Genomic DNA, 23,521 nt, shown 5'->3' with positions numbered 1-23,521 from the left:
GATCACAATTTCGTTGACTAGCTTATCGTCGCAAAACATCGGAAGATACGATTTTTTCGATACCCTGTTCTGACAAAAAACGGTGTTCGTTCATATCTTCCAACGACACCGGATCACCACGAACCTGCAGTAGTTATAGCTTAGTGAAATTCACTGCAGCCTCCCTCAGAGATGAACGGTTGTACTTGTGGTGGTTTCTTACGGAAGTAACGATGAGTAATATTCTTGACTATGTTTCGAGCGCACAATGACCAGAATTCTAGTTTTCAGCGTGAATTAGTCCCAGATGGTAGATCTTGTAACCCAATCGCCCAATCGCCCACTGACCCGCTTCTTCATTCTTTAGCCTTTTCCATGAATCCTGCTATACCTTCATCAAAATAGGAAATTCCGCATTCTTTATCTAGACAGCACTGGTAGCAGGTCACTTTTTAGTGGCTAGGTCACAATCGAACGCTATCTAATTGGTTTCGACAGAATCACTAATATTGTAATATTTGTTTTTCAACTTCTTGATCTAGAAATTTGCAGGGTGGCCGCTCAACTGGGAAAACCGGGGTAAGCGGAAATTCGAAGTCTCTGGATTTTAAGCGCTATTTAATACTGAATTGCTATGCCCGGGCCTGAGCAAATTTTCAGTGTCTGAATTGCCTTTATTGATAATTTCTACATTTCTAGAAAATAACTCTTCATTGGAAATCTTTGAAACTTTTGGAGAATTTCCTCATAATCATCACAAGATGCCTTCAGATGTGCTTTCTCCCTGATTCCCAGGTAGCAATTTGATGCTTAACAAGTGTTCTTTCAATGATTTTAATTCAGCCTTTGTACTTAGAACACGTTAACCTTCGTTCAGCTTTTAAACATTTAAATCTGGTGTTTTTTATCAGCCGAAACCTTAACAGTAATATTTTTTAAAGTTTGTAAAGCATTAAATAATAGTCAACCCTTGTTCAGCCTTCTAGTTCTACACAGATAAAAATTCTGAATTTTAATTGTGATGTAAACATTCATTCACGTAAACTTAAATTTAATTTCACACAACCGAGCAACTTGTAAACAATATTGTTTACAAAGATGGGGTTTGTATACAATATTTGCTACATTGCATGAATTGTGCTAGAACTTTACATGATATATAATGTAAACTTATATGAAATATGACGCTCCATTTGTGTGCATCATATTGAACAGAAATTTACACTACTTTTCGAACTGTGTATTTCAAAAATTTAATTGAACACCGCTTCATATCTTCTGTATTTTTACGGGGGTGCTTTACCTTGATGCTGACTAAATTGGATTTGAATATTTATTAAAACTTACCTTTGCATTTCGGGATTTGAGCCTGCTGTAGCTGATTTACAAGCGTCAACCATACCTACTAGACCATTTAAGCATATGTGTGGCAAAAGGTATGATCACTAACTTGAAGGACGCCAAATTTAAGTTGATTAATAACAACCGGAACAGCATGCAGAATTGTGAACAACAAATGGTGACAGTACTTAAATCATTCCTCTCGATTTCATGGGCAGTAAACTAAAAAGCGTGATTTATTGCGATGGTGATTTGCATGCTAATTTAGGGCCATAATTCGATTGTATTTCTGGAATGTGGTATAAAAATTCAGTGCAGTAAGTGTATATAAAGTGGTGTGGTGTTGCTTGTCTCTACTGCTGGCATTGCTTGGGATTAGAAAGCGATGATTCTCCGAAGAATTCTATTTAAAATTTACATGAACTTTCCTGCAATTTACCTCTGAAAAATATTGAAATTCTGCACAAAATTATCTAGGTGCTCTACTAAGAAACACTAAAAAAAATCATTTGGAATTTCCCTCAGAATTTTCTATAAATGATCCTCGGAATAGACTAGGAATTGCCCTTTGAATTCCCTTTAGACTCTTATCAGAATCCCTTCGGAACTATACCCAGAAAATCCGATTTCGTTGGTATTCTTTTTGGAATTACCCCGGAACTAAATCTTAAAAAAAACACTGACAATTATCCATAGAATTTCTTTGGAATTTGGAACCGAATTATTTGGAAACTATCCTGAGAGTTCAATACCCTTTGAGTTCATCTCGTATTTTTCTTTGTTTCTATCAGAGCCCTCTCGAAATTAATCACAGAACTTATTAGGAATATTCATTCAAACTCTACCTAGAATCGTCCTCACATTCAATATGAAATTCTCCTAAGAACGACTTAAAATTATACTCAGAACTCTCTTGGAACCTGGAGTTAATTGTTCCCTAAAATTCTTTCTACAATTGCATTGATGTTCTAGTCAAGACTTAGATTTCTTCCTAGAACTACCTTAGTATTGTTTTGCGTGGAATTCGTGGAATACCTGCTTTGGGGTGGTTGAATTTTTGAGATGGTTTGAAACGACTTTTTTGCATATTTTAAACGAATTTGTTGGTGCGACTTTGGAGTAAATTTGAAACGACATTGAAGATCACCTAAAAGTTAAATAGTAAGTGGATATTAAGCAATTTTTTACGGAATTTGCAGAAAGTTTGATTTGAGTTTACGGCAATTTAGAATTGATTATATCAGGAATTTAAAGCGTATTTGATTCGAATTTTAAGCGAGTTTGAGGTGAAATTCACTTCAAATTGGAACTCATTTTAAATTTTATATGGTGCTAATTTTGATTAAAATTTAAGTCCATTTTGAGTAGCATTTAGATGCTAATTCTAGGGAACTTTAAGCGTAAAATATATTGAATTTTTTCACAAACTTGCTTAGAAGCTCTACTATGGTGTATTAACAAAAAAAAAACACTTGGAATTCCCCTCAGAATTTTCTAAAAATTATGCTCCGAATGCTCTAGGAATTATCCTTTGAATTCTCTTGTGTCTCTTCTAAGAATTCTTTCGGAATTATAGCCAAAACATACGATTTCATTGGTATTCTTCTTGGAATCATGTTAGAACTAACTCTTTAAAAAATCACTGACAATTATCCTTAGAAGTTCTTTGTAATTTGGCCCAGAATTATTTTGAATTTAATTTTGTCTGCTGTTCAGCTTTTTTCAAGAACTCAACATATTTGTTATTGGTGTTTTTTACTGACTATCGTTCTTTATCGGCCGTCCTTCATTCAATTACGCTGATTTTTTGTATGTGATTAGTGATTAGAAAATCAACTCAATTGGTTGAAAGACAGGCAAGAAATAGCGGAGGGTGCACGGTTCCACTCACCGCATAAATTTTTTTTTTTTTTTTATATTAATTTATTTGTACAGGCTTAATCGAATAAACTTTACAGAGCCGAGTTATCATTTGCATTATACATGAATAATGTCTTAAATCTAGAGTTAAAGGAATTGAACCGATTACTCGCGGTCGTCTCGAGGTTAGTGGAGATTTACAGTTTTTTGGATGGGGAAAGGGAGAAGGAGGTTTGAAATATGATTTATTATACAAATATTTAATTAATCCTAAAACATGAACTTATTTCTATTCATCTTGAAAACAAACATTAAAAAAAAACTACACGCACAGTACACAAACTAAACACAAGGTTAATCAAACTTACAATCTAAGGTTAGTATTCTTAAAGTAAACATATATGAGTTTCATAAACTCCAGATCACGTCTAGCCAAAATATCCCGAACTGGAACATTAGGTTGTCTACCTCGAGCCCGAAGGGAATCGCACAGCTCAGATCTGACTCCACGATGCTCAGCACAAGACCAAAGGATGTGATCTGTGTCCTGGTAACCTTGTCCACATTCACAGAGATTGCTGTCTCCCAGCCCAACACGAAACAAGTGAGCGTTTAACGAATAGTGATTGGACATGAGGCGAGACATCAGACGAATGAAGTCTCGACCCACATCCAACCCCTTGAACCAAGGACTCTTCGACACCTTAGGGATGATCGAGAATAGCCATCGTCCCAAACTTCCTTCACTCCATTTATTTTGCCAGCTGGCGAGCGACTGTTGACGATAAATGAAGAAAAATTCATTGTAGGCGATTTGTCGATCGTAAATATCGCCTTGCATAGCGCCCACCTTAGCAAGTGAGTCCGCCTTCTCATTGCCCGGAATCGAGCAATGAGATGGGACCCATGCAAAGGTGATGACAAAAGATCTTAAAGATAAAGCACTCAGAAGCTCTCGTATTTTCATGAGAAAATACGAGGAGTGCTTTACCGGCCTCATGGATCGATCTCACCGCATAAATGGAAGGATTATTATAAGCTTGTGCAAGAGCTTCATAGTCAGGAAAAACACCAAGAACAATTATGTTGAGTTCTAGAAAAAAATCTGAACAGCAGACATAGAATAAAACTGGTTATTGTGCATGGTTCAATCTGAGATATTCGCCATTGGACATTTTCAAAACATGATTTCCGTACGAACACCATTGCAAAAAATCTCATAACAGCTTCAATGGGCACACTTTCCCACAATCCTCTCACCTTTCACAATCGCGCAAGAGTCCATATTTCAAACTCGTGAACCCGTTCAACCTTTTCCCGTAAAAGACGATCACACTTCGCTCCACGCACCGATTAATATCATTCAAAGTATGAAAAATGAACTCATTGCACCGTCGTCGTCGTCCCAGAGCTGTCGAAGTCGTCATTGAAAAGTGCAACTCCGGCGCAAAATGATTGATCGATTGCAATCGTATCCAACACATTCATACGGGGGCCGACTAATGGCCATCATCATCATCATCGGCTGCAACAGCTGCCTCGTGGGCTTCATAGCTTGAAAAGCCCACGAAGGTTCGATGGAACGGGTTTAAGGATTAGTAGGTATGTCTTTAAGGTTGAAATCTCGAAAGCTAACTTCAGACTTGGGTTGACTAGCTTTGGAAAGTAAGTAGCAATGAGTTCATGGGAAAAAGCGACTTGAATCGACATTGCTAGTCGTATTCAAATCGTTCCTCGATCGATAAATTATAATCTCAGTGTGGTTCCTTATTAGGTTCACAATAACGGTCCAATTAGTACGCTCCGACTGTACATCCGCGATGCAAGGGTTGGGCGGGGAGTGTTCCAAGGTTGCCGCTAATTAAATACTCGCTAACTCAACATTCTCATTCGATTCAGCTTCAAATTCGACTTATCAATATCCTTCTTTCTATTCTCCTCTAGTTCCAGATGATGAACTGGTAAAACGATCTCAGTTTTTGCTGGAAAAGCTTCACTACCCGTGGGAGATGATGCCCTTGATGTACGTGATACTGAAGGGTTCCAACGGGGACGTCCACAAAGCGCACCAACGGATCGACGAAGGTATGAGGGTTTTGAAGGATTGGGACTTCAAGTGGACTTTCAAGGTTTGAAAGTCAGCACTGTGAAACGGCTCACCGTCAGCACTCGTCAAAAGGTGTTTCTTCGTAACGACTAACCTAATTATTGATTTTCAGGACTCTCTATCTCAAGACATTCTCGTGGCTCGGTTTTCAGCGGAAGATGGTCCTATTGCCTCTTCCGGTGAAAGCCGATGTTTCACAAATCTCAAACAAAAATAACTTATCTCTGAACAACCCTAAGGCTGGAGCGAGCGAGTGTTGGATTTGTCGTAGAATTTGGTTTGTACTGCATAAAGGGATGGGAGATCTACTTAATAACCGCTTCATCGCAAATTGCCACCGTCGTCCATCACCTTTCATCGTCATCATCATCAGCACCATTTAATAAGCACAAAAAAAAACCGCAAAATTACCTCACAAAGATCACTTCGTCGTCACCTTAAGTCAGTTTGCACCGTTAAATTTAATGTCACAATCGTGCCATCGGTTTTCCGGTTGACACCACTCAACCCAGCAACAAACAAACAACACACAACAACTGCAAAAACCGTCGAGATCGGGAGCGATTGTTTCATCATCCCTCACTTTGCTCTTGGAAACAAAACGAATGAGCAAAAAAAAATCAGGAGGTAGCCCAGCAACCGTCAGCGAGCTGCGGGCTCCGGAATCGGGAATTATGTCGTAAAATAAAATTTTACAACCATAATTATTCAACGACTACGACTTCGGCGACTGTTGCTGTTGTTGTTGGAGGCTGGACGCGCGCAGTTGGTTCGGTGGAGCGCAGAGCGAACTAAAAGCAGTGGTTTGCAAAAATTGAATGGGCTATTTCAATTTGATTGGGGCAAAAGGTTTGCCGGTTTTCATCTGCGGAATCTGCTTCTCCGTTTCTGGGTTCTGGCTTCTTGCTATAATTTGGTGTGACTTTAGCCGTTAACAATCAAATAACAATTGACAGGCGATTAACTAGAAGCTGGTGGGGTTCCAGGTTGGTTTTTGGGTGCATATTGCGGAGGCAAGGAGGGTGGGAAAAAGGCTTACGGCTTGGAATTAAAATGAATCAATCATGGGTCATGAGGCCGAATGCCATTTAGACCATATGGGCCGAAATTGAAATAGCTGTTCACTTTTCATGAGACGGCCACTGTGTTGTTCCAGATTAAGAAAATAATGAGCAGCTAATGAAGTAGGCAGAATTTAGTCAATTCACGATGTCAGAATACATTGCTGCAATGTGCCCAGAATGAACCGCTCATGTTTCAAAGATGTAAAAATCTGATATGAAAAATATTTAACTAGACATTTCAACGGATATAAATTTTGAAACTCGAATGAACTGCTCCTGATTGAAAGGAAGGAAAAAATGCTATGAAGAATCTGGTCCTGATCTTAAAATCAGGATTAAGTTTAGGATCCTAATTTATATTTCTAGGAGTGAGAACTAAAAAAAAAAAATTACGACAAAATCTGATTTTGAGCCCAAATGAAAAATTCACCAAGTTACATTTCCAAGAAATACTTTGTTGAATCCTTCGCTTTGAAAAATTCGGCCTAGTAATCCATTCGGCCTAATGGCTTCCGGCTTAATGACACTACACTAGACTGATGAAAAATTTGAAATTTTGCGCTCCACGTTTCCAAATTGGGTACCGCCAATTAGTTGGTTAGCCTCCCAAAATTTCAACTAATTTAGCAAGAGACTGATTTGGCACAAACCTTATAAAGTTTATATGGAAATCATATCTCTCTCAATAATCACAATTTAACTTACTTACTTACTTACTTATCCTGGTCCGACATAACTCAGGATTGCATCTGCATCACAATGTTACGTCAATTCACTCGGTCCGTGGCTGCTTGTCTCCAATTTCTTGACCGTCCCACATTTCCAAGATCCTGCTCCACTTGGTCTAACCACCTTGCTCGCTGTATTCCCCTTCGTCTTCTACCGGCCGGATTCGAGGCAAACACCATTTTTGCGGGATTGTTGTCCGGCATTCTTAAAACGTGTCCCGCCCATCGTACCCGTTCAGCTTTCGCAACTTTCTGGATACAGGGTTCGCCATAGAGTTGCGCCAGCTCGTGGTTCATCCTTCGCCTCCATACACCGTTCTCACATACTCCGCCAAAGATGGTCCTAAGCACTCGTCGTTCGAAAACACCCAGTGCTTGCAGGTCCTCGTCGAGCATCGTCCACGTCTCGTGCCCGTAGAGAACTACCGGTCTTATCAGCGTCTTGTACATGGTACATTTAGTACGGAGGTGAAGTTTACCCGACCTCAGGGTCTTGTGGAGTCCGTAGTAAGCACGACTTCCAGCAATAATACGCCGACGAATTTCTCTGCTGCAGTTATTATCCGACGTCACCAATGATCCAAGGTACACATATTCATCCACCACCTCGAACTCATCTCCGTCGATTGTAACGCTTCTGCCTTTGCGAGCCCTATCCCGCTCGGTTCCTCCAGCTAACAGATACTTTCTCTTCGACGTATTCACCTTTAATCCAACCTTCTCTGCTTCACGTTTCAGCCTTGTGTACTGCTCCGCCACGGCCTGAAACGTTCTTCCAACAATGTCCACGTCGTCAGCGAAGCAGATGAACTGGCTGGACTTATTGAAGATCGTTACCCGCATTTAAAGCCCGCACGTTTCATAACACCTTCTAGCGCAATGTTGAACAGGAGGCAAGAAAGACCATCGCCTTGTCGAAGTCCTTTGCGAGTTTCAAACGAGTCCGATAACGTACCCGATATCTTCACGCAGCACTGTACACCATCCATCGTAGCCCTGATCAGTCTGGTCAGCTTCCCAGGAAAACCGTTCTCGTCCATAATCTTCCATAGCTCTTCACGGTCAAAAGTACCATAGGCAGCCTTGAAATCGATGAATAGGTGGTGCGTAGGGACTTGATATTCACGACACTTTTGGAGGATCTGCCGCAACGTAAAGATTTGGTCCGTTGTCGATCGCCCGTCCACAAAACCGGCTTGAAAACTTCCCACAAATCTGCTTACTAGCGGCGATAAACGGCCAAAGATGATCTGGGAAAGCACTTTGTAGGCCGCGTTAAGAATAGCGATCGCTCGATAGTTCTCCCATTCTAGTTTGTCGCCTTTTTAAAAACTGGGCATATTACTCCCTCTTTTCACTCCTCCGGTAGCTGTTCTGTATCCCAGATCCTGACTATCAGTCGGTGCAGACAAGTGGCCAACTTATCCGGGCCCATTTTGATAAGTTCCGCTCCGATACCATCTTTCCCAGTTGCTTTGTTGTTCTTAAGCTGTCGGATAGCATCCTCAACTTCAGTTATCGTGAGAGCTGGCATGTCCCCTTCATCCGCTGTACCGAAGTAGCCATTCCTCCTGCCGCCTTGGTCCTCCGCCGCTGCGCCGTTTAGATGTTCATCGTAGTGCTGCTTCCACCTTTCAATCACCTCACGTTCGTCCGTTAAGATACCCCCTTCCTTATCCCGACACATTTCGGCTCGCGGCACAAAGCCTTGGCGGGATGCGTTGAGTTTCTTGTAGAACTTGCGTGTTTCTTGAAAACGATACAGCTGCTCAATTTCTTCGCACTCCAGCTCTTCCAGGCGGCGCTTCTTATCCCGGAAAAGATGGGATTGCTGTCTTCGCTTCTGTTTATATCGCTCCACATTATGACGGGTTCCTTGCTGCAGCATCGCCGCCCGCGCTGCGTTCTTCTCGTCCAAAACCGTCTGACACTCTCCGTCGAACCAATCGTTCCGTCGATTCCGCTCCACGAACCCAACGGCGCCTTCAGCAGCGCTGTTAATGGCTGCTTTCACGTTGCTCCAGCAGTCCTCAAGAGGGGCTTCGGTGAGCTCTCCCTCATCCGGCAACGCTGCGTCGAGGCATTGTACGTACTCAGTTGCGACTTCGGGCAACTTCAGTCGCTCCAGATTGTACCGTGGCGGGCGTGTCGGTACCGAATGTTGTTGGCAACGGAAATTTTTTGGCGCACCTTGACCATTAGAAGGTAGTGGTCCGAATCGATATTTTGCGATGACGATTTTGACGTCATGGCTATAAAAAATTTTAACAGTGCAATATGTAAAAATGGTAGAAGACAATGTACAAAAAGTTTGGTTTTCCCATAGAGCTTCAAATTGTGTGTGCCAAGTCAGTTTCTTACCAAATGAGCTTAAATTTTGGAAAGTTAATCAGGACTCGATTTGGAACCGATTACGCACAGTGGAGCGAAAATTTCAAATTTTGCATCAGTATACCCGCACTGCTTCCGGTAAAATGTGTAACGGCATACTTGCAATGTTTGAAAAATCTTAACTCAGCCATTTATTGGCGAATTTCCAATCGCCATTTGAAACTGAATACATTAAAGATTTATTTGATATTAATGTATTTAAAATCTATTGGTAAACTGCTGAGTGATTTTTCAAACATTTCCAATTTGCTGTTACACATTTTACCGGAAGCATCGTGTTCAGAGTGTTAAGAAAATTCATACTCTGGAAGTTCTGCACATAAGCTCCGAAAGGCCCTAAAATTTGTTCTAGCAATGTTTTGAACTGAAGAGACCTTCGATCTTTTAAAGTAAATTCCAATCAAATCATCTAATATTTTCTAAAATCGTAGGATTCTGAGATGAGCTCCACACGAAAGGATTGCTACCAAAATTGTTCTGGCTTCTGGACGTCCAATTAATAAATTTTGACCAGGGTCACTCAAATAGCAAATATTGTAAACATAATAATGAATTATCTGAAAATTTTCAAATCAATACTACCGTTGACTGATCAGAAAAGTTTTTACAAGTTCTATAACAGTTTCAGAGGATGTTAAAGTGATGATTGGAATTCTTAAATGTAAGCTCAATCCTCTATTCAAGCTTGACATTTAGGGATATTCCAGAGAATATTTAGCAAGAGAACTGAGGGTTTCGAAGAATTCTATTGGAAATATAGCAATGTTGAATAATTTTCCTAAGTAGGTATAGCAAAGAAATTGTATGGTTCAACTAAGAGTACTTCCGCATAACATATGTGGAACTCGATCATCAAAAATCGACCCCGTTTCAGTGATTTCAAGTGGTATAGAAGAACATCAATCTGTCGAATTGATTATACCAGCTGTAAAATGAGTAAATTACTGTAAATAGGTAAATTACTGTTTAACAACGGTCTTGATTGACTTCTGATCGACTTGAAAATAATAGTGCAAATATTCTTTGAAAAGCCCCCTCTAGAGCTAGTCGAAAAAATAATAGCCGCATTATCAAATGAGCTGTAAACAGCAAACTCCGTCAACCCTTTAAATAGCGGAGGAACAAAAGAGACGATAAATTCTCTGGGCCTCACGTCTTTACACTCATTACGCATTACCTTGACAATTGACAATTCGCCTTTTCGTTCACTCTGTAACTCTTTACTCCTATGGTAAAGTCCGTAACATCCCATTAGCAAACATCAGTCTGTGCGTGAAACATGGTGAACATTTCCTTACCCTTTCACTCCTATGAAAATCCCATAAGATACTGTCAATCTTTCCGTGAAAAGACGGCGGCTTGTTGTTGTTACCATGGTGGAATGAAGAGATAAGACAAAGCCCGCTAGATTTCAAGCACACATTGTCAGATGCGTATTGGTGTTGACGGCACCGTCGAAAAATCGTCTCTCCTAGAAAATATTGACAGTTTCTTATGGGATTTCTCGGTGGAGTGAAAGGATAGTACGATGTCCGCCATGTTTCACGCACAGTCTGACGTTTGCTTATGGATTTTACCATAGGAGTAAAGAGCTACAGAGTCGCCGTCAACGCCAATGGGATTTTACCCCGTCAACATCAATGCTTACTGAGCATGCAATCATATATCTGCTTTTCTTTCATATGGGCCAATTCCGCAAACGCAAATAATTAGTTTTTCGGCGAATTTCTCGAGAATGAAAACTCACTCAAGTAAACCATCACGATGATTGTGTAGAGCAAGAGAGCTCCTATCCGATAGAACTGGTGGCTTACATTGATTGATTTGAACTACGAGAAATTTACGAAAGAAGCCATTGTTTACGTTTTCGACATTGGTCCTTATGAACGCTGAGTGTCGATATCACGAAAATTTTGTTTTGACACATCTCCAACTATGCCAGTTATACCACTGAGGCAAAGCAAAAAAGGGGTCAACTTTTAGTCAACTATTTTGCATGCAGTTCCACATCGAACCCACGGGGTCATCACTCCTATTGGAAATCATCTGTCAAAAATCACCTTTCAAAGACAATAATATTATACAGTCATTCCGTAGCAAAACAATATAGTGGTTCTAAGAATTTTGTAAAAATTGGTTGTTTTGTTGCTCATTGCAAAATATTAGATCTGTATTTTTTTTATTTTATCATTAGGGTGACCATTCACCCACCTTAACAGGGAAAAAAAGCTTTTTACAAATATTCATGACTTTTGAACCTCTGGACCGATTTCAAAGATATCAAATGAAAGGTAATTTGTGTGTGTGTGTATGTTTTTTTTTTTCGTTTTTGAGCTATATTTTTATGTCAAATACGCTATAAATCAATGGAGACGCATATTAGTCTAGTCGCATAAGAGTATTGAGCGAAAATCCAAAATTCGATAACTTCAAAAAATATAACTAAAAAAATTAAAAAAAAAACACATAGTTGATTTTTATATGTTGTGTAAAAAAGGTCTAAACTTCCAAGGAAAAATGTTAAAACATATTGTGCTCTCTGTTTACAAACCATGAAAACCGTTAAAAAAAAAACAAATACAATCAATGTTTTTCAATACAGAAGCCTGATTTTGAGAATCGTTGTTTTTTTTTCTAAAATATTTTTTCTAATTACCTTTTATTTAATATTTTGGTTTTTAAAATCGGCCCATTGGTTCAAAAGTTATAACTTTTTGAAAAAATCCATTTTGAAAATAATTTTTTTTTTTGAATTACTCTAACACGGAAATGGTCAACCTATGACAAAATTACAAAAAAAAAAAATAAGGGTGTAATATTTTGCGATAAGGTACAAATATACCAATTTTTACGAAATTCTGAGAACCACTTAATCGTTTTGCTATGGTTGAATTTTTCACGAACACGTTGATGACTTAGATCACCAAACTCTATTGATTTGTGAATCCGCATACAAAGAGTTTTCTTCAAATGAGGCGCCTAAATGTTGTCGCATATGGAGCAGTTCCAGGTCAAACAGCCAAAAAAAAACAAATTTTAGATGTTCAGAATTCGACCATTTTGACTCACGCCTAATGTTTCAAAATGGCGCATTAGATATTTTTTTCTTAAATCATAGCACGAAAACGGCTCATCGAATTGAAATGACGATTGAGATAAAGTTGTAGGAAACTGAATTACCTTTTATGAAAAAAATAAACACTGAAAAATAAAACTCAAATTTTCGTCAACAAATTTATAAAAAGCTTTTCGAAACTTCAAAAACAAAATAAGTACATTTTTCAGATAAACTTATGTGTTTTCGAAAGCTTATCAATAATGCTAACTTCTCTGAAATGGACACAACGGACACTTCAAAATTGACCTAATTCGCAGAACTTAAACTTTTAGTAAGATGTTTGTACTCTTTATTTGGACGATTTTTTTTCTAAAAAAGCAAACCAGTTCCCTACAACCTTGTCTCAGACGTCATTTCGATAAGAAGAGCCGTTTTCGCGCTGTGATTTATTGAAAAATATTGAATTCGCCTTTTTGAAAAATTAGGCGTCGGTCAAAAATGCCGAATTGCGGCGCAAACTTGGTTCATTGACCCTAGTGGGCAATGATGTAAAGGTTCTTGGAATTCGAAGAGAGATAAATAAAATCTATTCGTCAGTTGGCGTGGAACTGCTCTATATCAATACAAGAGATCTGAGTACGAGTAACGCGATACTAAAAGTTCTTCAAATCATCCTAGAGTTAAGATCTTGAAGTTTTACAGACTCACAGGTGTATTGGATGATGTGCCAAATTAGTTTTTTTAAATATATTTCTAATCGCTTCATGGAGCTTTATAAAAGCATGTAAAGAATTTAGTTGTGTTCTAAGAATATCCAAATTTTCCTGGAGTTAAGATCATGCTATTTTACAGGAGAGCAATTCCCTACGAATTCGCAAATCGGTTTATTTTTATATTTTTGATTAGGTTGAAATTTTCCAGAAACGTTCCTTATGACCGAAAATGTCATTTTGCATCTTCATGTCACGATTTTGAATCCAGCCTTTTTTTTGAAAAGGGCATATAGAAAAATATCAAGCTCATCTTCAGAAAAAATTTTACTCGAAAACTGTTTGCCCGATCGGTTTGGTGTCTTGATCAATATTGCAGCCAATTTGAAAGAAATATGCACTCCTAAGAAAAACCACTCAACTTTTTTTTTTTTATTTGAAATAAAATACCTATTAAAACAATTTTTCTTAAAAAAGGATTTTTTGTTTTTTTTTTGTTTATATGTTTTAGGGGACAACAAATGCCACCTATTGCATTATAGGTCAAGATGGAGAAATGCTGGACAAAAAAGTTATGATTTTTAGAAAAAAACTCAAGGTTTTCGGAAATATATTCAAAACTTAGTTCAATTTCTTTTTTGACTTTATATAATGAAAGCACACCAAATTTACAATAAAAAAAAGCTCCTATGTAAATTTTTGTTTAGCCGCACCGTTTTCGAGATGTATTGATGTATCAATGGTTCTCCAGTTCCGGAAAGAACAGAAAATTTTGCATTAAAATGCTAATTTTACGTTTTAAAAACATCTACTTTCATACCGCTACATCTCGAAAACGCGACGACTTAGCAAAAGTTTACGCTTGTGCTTTTTTATTGCAAATTTGGTGTACTTTTATTATATATCGAATCAGTGATTGGACCAAGTTTTGGCTGTTTTCATAAAAACTTGAGTTTTTTTTAAACATTATAACTTTTTTGTCCATCATTTTTGCCATCTTGACCTATAGTGCAATAGATAGCATTTTTTGTCCCCAAAACATATCAACAACAAAAAATACAAAAAATCCTTTTTTGAGAAAAATTGTTTTTAAGATTTTATTTGAAATTGAAAAAAAAAGTTGGGTAATTTTTTTTAAAATGCATATTTTTTTCAAATAGTCTCATCCATTTTCCGCAATATTGCCCAAGACACCAAACCGATCGGGCAAACAGTTTTCGAGTAAAAATGTTTCTGAAGATAAGCTTGATATTTTTCTATATGCCCTTTTCAAAAATAAGGCTGGATTCAAAATGGCGATATGAAGATGCAAAATGGCATTGGCGGTCATAAGGAACGTTTCTGCAAATTTTCAACCAAATCAAAAAATACAAAAATAAACCGATTTGCGAATTCGTAGGGAATTGCTGAGCATCGCAATCTTGTTCGATTTTATGAACTCTTAGAACCTTCGTGGACACTCATAACATGTGAGATATATAACTGTGTTACCAAAATATCTTTTATTTTTCAAATCATATCGGAGATCTGATCAAGAAGTTCTACAGACTCAATAAGTTATTATTCTATTATTCGAATAAATGTTAGATTGGGTAAACGTTCGTGGAGTCCCATACCATCATTTGGGGGTTGTACGACAAAAGGTCGAAGGACAATAGTTTGAAGTTGACAAAATCTCGTAATGGACAGAAGGTTCCCAAGTAACCAAAAGTTCGGATAAAAGGCTATTTGTGGCTTAAGCAGCTTGGTTGAGCGTGGTCTATAGAATTCTAAGCAGCCTCATTTTTAAGTCGTTATAAGAACTTGAATGTTCCGGTACCATAATTGAAGAGCATTCTAAGCAGCTTCTGGCGGAACATGAACGGAACTTTTAGAAAATAAATTAAAACATGTTTTTGTCCTCTACACCAATTCAATATTTAGTTCGCACTTTTATGAAAGGAAGAATTAAACCCAGTCCTTCTGCGTGAGAGCCCCAGCACGAACGACTACGTCATCTGAGATATATTAAAGTAAGCTGGACTACTGTTGGAGTTTTCAGTGCCAGCTGACTGACTTGAATACGAAACACAACACCTTGATGAATTTTAAATTGGTGTTTGCCCGCATGGTACTTCAACACACTTGTGGCGCAGTGGATAGCAATCGTAGATCGCATGCCAAATACACGGGTTCGAATCCAGGAAATTACTCTTTAATTTTTTGTATGTTTGGATAGAATATTGATGCACTGCATAAATATAAGAATTATGATTTATTCGGGCCACTGATAATTTCATATTTATGTACATTAAATTTTGTTACTAATAAAGACTTGTCCGGATTGCTTCATGCGACTTGAAAGTTCTGTCGGAACTTTATTCTAACTGTATGGAACTTTAAAGTTCTGTCGGAACTTTATTTGAACTTCTGTCGGGACTTTATTCGAACTTTATGGAACTTGAAAGTTCTGTCGGAACTTTATTTGAACTTTATGGAACTTAAGAGTTCTGTCGAAACTTTATTTGAACTGCTGTCGGAACTTCATTCGAATTTTATGGAACTTGAAAGTTCTGTCGGAACTTTAGGGAACTTGAAAGTTCTATCGGAACTTTATTTGAACTTTATGGAACTTGAAAGTTCTGTCGGGACTTTATTAGAACTTTATGGAACTTGAAAGTTCTGTCGGAACTTTATTTGAACTTTATGGAACTTAAGAGTTCTGTCGAAACTTTATTTGAACTTCTGTCGGAACTTAATTAGAATTTTATGGAACTTGAAAGTTCTGTCGGAACTTTAGGGAACTTGAAGATTCGGTCGGAACTTTATTTGAACTTTATGGAACTTGAAAGTTCTGTCAGAACTTTATTCGAAGTTTATGGAACTTGAAGGTTCTGTCGGAACTTTATGGAACTTGAAGGTTTGGTCGGAACTTTATTTGAACTTTATGGAACTTGAAAGTACTGTCAGAACTTTATTCGAACTTTATGGAACTTGAAAGTTCTGTCGGGACTTTATTCGTTGTAACTTTATTTGAACTTTATCGAACTTGAAAGTTCTGTCGGGACTTTATTCGAACTTTATGGAACTTGAAAGTTCTGTCGGGACTTTATTAGAACTTTATGGAACTTGAAAGTTCTGTCGGAACTTTATTTGAACTTTATGGAACTTGAAAGTTCTGTCGGAACTTTATTTGAACTTTATGGAACTTAAGAGTTCTGTCGAAACTTTATTTGAACTTCTGTCGGAACTTAATTAGAATTTTATGGAACTTGAAAGTTCTGTCGGAACTTTAGGGAACTTGAAGATTCGGTTGGAACTTTATTTGAACTTTATGGAACTTGAAAGTTCTGTCAGAACTTTATTCGAAGTTTATGGAACTTGAAGGTTCTGTCGGAACTTTATGGAACTTGAAGGTTTGGTCGGAACTTTATTTGAACTTTATGGAACTTGAAAGTACTGTCAGAACTTTATTCGAACTTTATGGAACTTGAAAGTTCTGTCGGGACTTTATTCGTTGTAACTTTATTTGAACTTTATCGAACTTGAAAGTTCTGTCGGGACTTTATTCAAACTTTATGGAACTTGAAAGTTCTGTCGGAACTTTATTTGAACTTTATGGAACTTGAAAGTTCTGCCGGGACTTTATTCGAACTTTATGGAACTTGAAAGTTCTGTCGGAACTTTATTTGAACTTTATGGAACTTAAGAGTTCTGTCGAAACTTTATTTGAACTTCTGTTGGAACTTCATTCGAATTTTATGGAACTTGAAAGTTCTGTCGGAACTTTAGGGAACTTGAAGGTTCGGTCGGAACTTTATTTGAACTTTAGAGAACTTGAAAGTTCTCTCAGAACTTTATTCGAACTTTATAGAACTTGAAGGTTCTGTCGGAACTTTATGGAACTTGAAAGTTCTGTCAGAACTTTTTTCAACTTTATGGAACTTGAAAGTTCTGTCGGGACTTTATTCGAACTTTATGGAACTTGAAGGTTCTGTTGGAACTTTATTTGAACTTTATGGAACTTGAAAGTTCTGTCGAAACTTTACTTGACCTTTTGTTGGAACTTTATTTGAACTTTATGAAACTTGAAAGTTCTGTCGGGACTTTATTCGTTTTTTATGAAACTTGAAGGTTCTGTTGGAACTTTATTTGAACTTTATGGAACTTGAAAGTTCTGTCGAAACTTTACTTGACCATTTGTTGGAACTTTATTTGAACTTTATGGAACTTGAAAGTTCTGTTGGGGCTTTATTCGAACTTTATGGAACTTGAAAGTTCTGCCGGAGCTTTATTTGAACTTTATGGAACTTAAGAGTTCTGTCGAAACTTTATTTGAACTTATGTCGGGACTTCATTCGAACTTTATGGAACTTGAAAGTTCTGTCGGAATTTTATGGAACTTGAAGGTTCGGTCGGATCTTTATTTGAACTTTATGGAACTTGAAAGTTCTGTTAGAACTTTATTCGAACTTTATGGAACTTGAAAATTCTGTCAGAATGTTATTCGTTTTTTATGGAACTTGAAAGTTCTGTCGGGACTTTATTCGAACTTTATGGAACTTGAAAGTTCTGTGTGAACTTTATTTGAACTTTATGGAACTTGGAAGTGATTTTAATCGTTAAATGCGGAACTTTTGGTTACTTGGGTTGACATGGACAAAAGGTCTAAATAGAAAAAAAAGGTCAAATGGACAAAAGGTTGAAGCAGAAAAAATATCGTAATGGACAAAAGGTCGACATGGAAAAAAAGGTCGAAATAGAAAGACGGTCGAAATAGAAAGAAGGTCGAAATGGACTTATGGTCAAATGGGCAAAAGGTCTAAATGGATAAACTGATCAAATTGTTGGAGGATAAATTGGGTGGCTAACCTTAAAATAATTTCCCTTCTTTGAATCACAAATAAAGAAAGCGATCGTCCATGAAAGTTCTGTCGGAACTTTATTTGAAATTTATGGAACTTGAAAGTTCTGTCGAAACTTTATTTGAACTTCTGCCGGGACTTTATTTGAACTTTATGGAACTTGAAGGTTCTGTAGGAATTTTATTTGAACTTTATAGAACTTGAAAGTTCTGCCGGAGCTTTATTTGAACTTTATGGAACTTAAGAGTTCTGTCGAAACTTTATTTGAACTTCTGTCGGGACTTCATTCGAACTTTATGGAACTTGAAAGTTCTGTTAGAACTTTTTTCAAACTTTATGGAACTTGAAAGTTCTGTCAGAACTTTATTCGATTTTTATGGAACTTGAAAGTTCTGTCGGGACTTTATTCGAACTTTATGGAACTTGAAAGTTCGGTGGGAACTTTATTTGAACTTTATGAAATTTGAAGGTTCCGTTGGAACTTTATTTGAACTTTATGGAACTTGGAAGTGATTTTAATCGTTAAATGCGGAACTTTTAGTTACTTGGGTTGACATGGACAAAAGGTCTAAATGGAAAAAAAGGTCAAATGGACAAAAGGTTGAACTAGAAAAAATATCGTAATGGACAAAAGGTCGACATGGAAAAAAAGGTCGAAATAGAAAGACGTTCGAAATAGAAAGAAGGTCGAAATGGACTAATGGTCAAATGGGCAAAAGGTCGAAATGGATAAACTGATCAAATTTTTGGAGGATAAAATGGGTGGCTAACCTTAAAATAATTTCCCTTCTTTGAATCACAAATAAAGAAAGCGATCGGCCATGAAAATTCTAGGGTGCAATTATGTGCCATTGCACAGTAAGGAACAACTTTGAAGAAGAGACTTTTTGTCTAAAGTTTCAATGTTAGGCTCAAAACATATCCTTCCACCAAAGTCTACATTCTAGATCACTGTGCATTGCTTAGATATGATTTTTGAAAGATGTGTCATTTGTTCGGGGGTTTGAGCAATGTCTCGAACATGGAGCATTAAAACAGGGTGGTATCTTCGACATAGTTCAAGTTTTGTTGAATTACTTTGCAAAAAAATATTAAATAAAAACTTCTTTTCATAATCAATAACCGATTTCTTTATCTTTTTAACTAAAAAAAAAACAATATCTTTAAAACCAAGGTCATTGCAAATTTGATGTATTCATAAGAGTTTTATTAATAAACAACTTTGTAGAAGAAACGAATCTCCGGAATGAATTATTAAAAAGTCACATTTTGATTAACAGTGTAGTACAAGTTTAACAACAGTCAAACCACAACATCTCTAAAATTACTTGTTTAGAGTTATTAATGTTGTTCCGCTAGATTGCATCACTGAAACACTATGGAATTTATGTTGCATATACAATTTCCACGAAACTGTACGGATTCGTATACTAAATCAGGATATCACACTGTAGCCTGTAGCACTTCAAGATCTAAGCTCCAGGGTAATTTAAAGGTCTATCAGCCTATCGATTTTGCTCCACCAAGCTTAATCGGTTTCAAATCAGGTCATGGTAATTCTCCCAAAACTTGAGCTCATTTGAATGCGAAACCAAACTGCACTGGCCTTGTTGAAGTTTATATGGGAATTACTGTGGGAAAAGCGAACTTTTTGTTCTCATCGTTCTTGCCCTTCGCTGTAATGATATGTGGAAAAGTTTGGTATATATTCTAATGTGAAATTTTCTTAGGTGTAACTTTGCTGAGGACAGCATTTGGATTGAATGTCAGCATAATAAGTTATTAATTAATTAGGAAGATGGCATTCTGCTGACATGCTCCATAAACTGCTTAGCTGGCAACATTGGTATGCTTGGCGGGAAGAATAGGGTTAAATATCCAGGCTACTATGCCATAAGTCGATTAATCATTTCGGAAAGTTATCGGCTTAGAAATCAATTAGTAACTAATTGCCTTCAAGTCTAATCAAAAAGTGATCTTCATTACAGTTGTAGCTTATACAAATTGACATTAGAGCAGATAGCAAGCTGTTCCGTAAATTATTATAGCGAAGTGCTAGGACGCTGAGTGCGAAAAATTTACTTATCCCATAGTAATTCCCATGTAAACTTTAAAGGGCCAGTGCAGTATAAGTTCGCATTCAAATGAACTCAAATTTCGGGAGAATGATCAAGACCTGATTTATAATCGATTGAGCTAGGTGGATCTAAATCGGTGTTTTGAACCACCCTAGTATACATGCCACATAATATTTTTGGACACCACGAAACTCTACACTGAAAATAAAATTTCGTTTATACAACGAAATCGCTCGTTTGTACTACGAATCCATTCGTTGTTTTCTGCAACGAAATTGTTTCGTACTTTATACGAAGCGGTTATCGTTTCGATTCCTAAAATCAATTTTTTTTTTTTAGTTTACGAAGCGTTTCTAAAATGTATATACGAATTATTCGTTTGAGAAAATCGAAGCATTGAAAAAAGTACGAATCATTCGTATGTCCATAAAACATCATTCATTCAATGTACAAAAATCAGTACAATGACACGAACATTTCGTAAACAAATTAAATTGTTGTTTTGGATATCGTTGAAAGTACGAAAGCATTTCGTACAGCCATATTCTTTTATTCCATACCATAAACGACTTCAATTTGTACAATTTTTGTCGTTATGCTTTAATAATACGTCATTATGCTTTTAATATTAAGGGGTTTTACAAAACATAAACGGCTTGGGTGTCTGGTGATGTCAACTTCGATGCTAAACCGAACTGGGCTGAAGATCTCTCCACTTGTTGACTTGTACCGCGGGCAGCTGTATGACGGGGGCTTTGGTGTTTCTTCACACAGGTAATTATAAGTCTCGAAAAACATGGTTCAAATTGTATGCTCAGTTCGTCAGCGATTCACTCCCGTATTTTGGTTTCCCTGTCCATTGCCTGCCATCTGAATAGAAAATCCTGCCTGTTAATGTTCATGATGTGCATCGGTTTCACAGATTAATGTCAATCTAGAATCTGGGTTATTTTAAGCAACGGCAAGGAACCTTGAAGGAGTATAACTTTTAGACATCGTTAGAATCATAAATTACTGCAAATAACTTACTATAGTTTGACTGATAAAATATCGCCAATTGTGCTGCAACGAAAATTACTGCGACCGAACACTTTCACGAAAACAAACAACAAACGAAAATCCAGTTGTTTGGAATTTAATGACAGGCAACGAAATGTTATTCGAACTTCAAACGAATAATTTCATAGAGCTCACGAATAACACAGTGACAATAGCACGTATAGACGAAAAATTTCCGTATTGTATATGTATGTAGCTTTCATGTCAATACGAAACTCATTTAATTTATTGTAAGAATTATGCGTAATATTGGCGATGCACCGAACGGCACACAATAAGGATGTTTCGTACAATTAACGAAACAATTGTTTTATCTACGAATCACATGTTTACGAAATAAGCGTAAGAGAATTAACGAAAAAATATTTTCAGTGTACGGGCTCAGAAATTTATCTGAATATCGTGCAATACCTGGTTGAGTCTCCAGAACTACAAGGCACTTTTTAGAACCTCAGCTATATCGTTTACACAAATTATGTCCCACATGAGGTGGCGAGGTTCCAAGAAGCTCTGCGGATTCGTACACTAACTCAGGAAATTTACAATACTCTGTTGAGATCGTTAAACATCAAGATCCAATCTGCATTGTCTTAACAACTGTATATCTTACATGATACAATGGGGCGCCACGAATACGTATTTTTTTCAAAATTGTTGTCAGGCCAGCAAGAAATTCCTTATTGAGAAACTAAAGAACATCAAGATCTGAACTGCAGGAAAAATGTTTCTTATTTCATCGCTGGTCATTTAATTTGGGACTTGTACTTGATCAATAGAAGCTATAGTCCGTAAATCCACAAACCGAAAAGAGGGTAATAATTCATAAATCTTGTGAATTATTGGGAACAATGGGACACATGACTGGAGTATACACTTCATAACAAGGTGCATACGGTCATTCATAGATGCGCTGGATTGTCCTCGCAAAGGTTCATATTAACACTAAATAACAATCAAACAGTAACCAGTACAAATCAAATTCTACCAACGAAATCCACCTATTCGCTCTGTTCTCTAGTCCAACGATACAATCTAAGGCCAGTTCGGTTCGTCCGTCCTTGGTCCACCACTCATCAATCAATTCCAACGCGATGACAAGCATCCAGCCGGCGATCAGCAGAGTCCCGTCCGTCGTCCCGACGATCTTCATCGTTCATCAAAATATCCGAAAGCAATAAACCCACAACGGTCAACATTCTCGCCCCAAAAATCAAAGAAAAACCAAAACTCCCTTCCCCGCTACCAAACCATCCTCTCTCTTTCACCGCAGGTCAAGCCGTGGTCAATGAATACTCACGATTGCACAATCTGAACATGTTCGACGGTGTGGAGTTGCGCAGTATGACACGCCAGTCCGGATGATAGACTTTTTACACGACGAACTCCTGCGCCACCCCGGTGGTGGCAAAGGTCGAACCGGAACAAGAACGAACCAAGATCTGAACCAAGTTGAAACGAGAATCAAAAGAACTATGAATTACAAAACAAAACAAAAAACAGAGGATAAACCGCAAGTTCAAACTAGTGATTAGCTAAGGTGGAACCTTATTGTTCGAATATTTTTTTTTTCTATAAGACATACGAGGGAGTAGAGGGAAGAAGTTTGAAAAGTGCTATGGCGAAGAAATCTACACGATCGTGGGTATTCATCTGAGTCCGTCGAAAACAAAACAAAGAACACCGCCAGAAGTGATCGAATTTAGAGAGTGTGTACAAAAATGCCAAACGTCCACCAGGCGGAGAATGTTGAGGTCATTATTAACTTACGACTGAATCTTGCTCGTTTATTTTGTTCCGTTTGTGGGCTGGCAAAGCTGGTCGTCGGAAGTGGCCACACTTTCGTCTACCGTCTTTCCGGTGAGGATTCCGGGGAAGGAAAGCGTAATGAGCTAGAAGTTTTCATTTGTTATCTGTGTTTTACCTTCTTTTCATGGTGGAAATGAACGCTGATTGAACTAACAAATACAACCGACAGTGCAAATGCGGTTCAGCGAAAATGTCGACATGCAGCCATTCTGGGGCTACCACGTGTAGCTCTACTTGTGAGACAGCGTTCCTAAAGTGTGTGAAAGTGCAAACAAGTGAGGAAACATATAGTGCAAAGCAATTGTTAGGGGAAGAGATGAGGAAAGAATGTAACTATTATAATGAGGTAGTCGTGTTGCGTGAAAGCCGAAGTGTGTTCCATCTACCAAATAAAAGAAAGTCAATAGCAACAGTATGAAAAAAAATGGGACGACGACGATTGCAACGACAGCAGAATGAATCATCACCAACCGTCATCAAGCAACACCGGAACGTA

At 37.6% G+C, this 23,521-nt stretch overlaps 1 protein-coding gene across 9 annotated transcripts in view; it reads left to right on the top strand.

Annotated features, from left to right (window-relative positions):
- dsx (doublesex) overlaps positions 1-22,581 on the top strand; it is a 499,608-nt gene extending 477,027 nt beyond the window's left edge. For 8 of the 9 annotated variants that reach the window (XM_065216665.1, XM_065216671.1, XM_065216668.1 and 5 more), the window contains 2 exons: positions 5,125-5,265; positions 22,490-22,581. In XM_065216665.1, the coding sequence (XP_065072737.1) occupies positions 5,125-5,265; positions 22,490-22,581 (233 nt within the window). The remainder of the gene's footprint in view (positions 1-5,124; positions 5,266-22,489) is intronic. The other variant, XM_065216670.1, reaches the window with a different exon arrangement.
- Positions 22,582-23,521: the final 940 nt, after the last annotated feature.

Source organism: Ochlerotatus camptorhynchus, unplaced genomic scaffold, assembly GCF_037179485.1.
Source record: "Ochlerotatus camptorhynchus isolate MF236.1 unplaced genomic scaffold, CSIRO-AGI_Acam_v1.1 ptg000066l, whole genome shotgun sequence".
Classification (NCBI taxonomy): Eukaryota; Metazoa; Arthropoda; class Insecta; order Diptera; family Culicidae; genus Ochlerotatus; species Ochlerotatus camptorhynchus.
The sequence above is the reverse complement of the archived record's forward strand: the minus strand, read 5'-3'. Positions and strand labels throughout refer to the sequence as shown.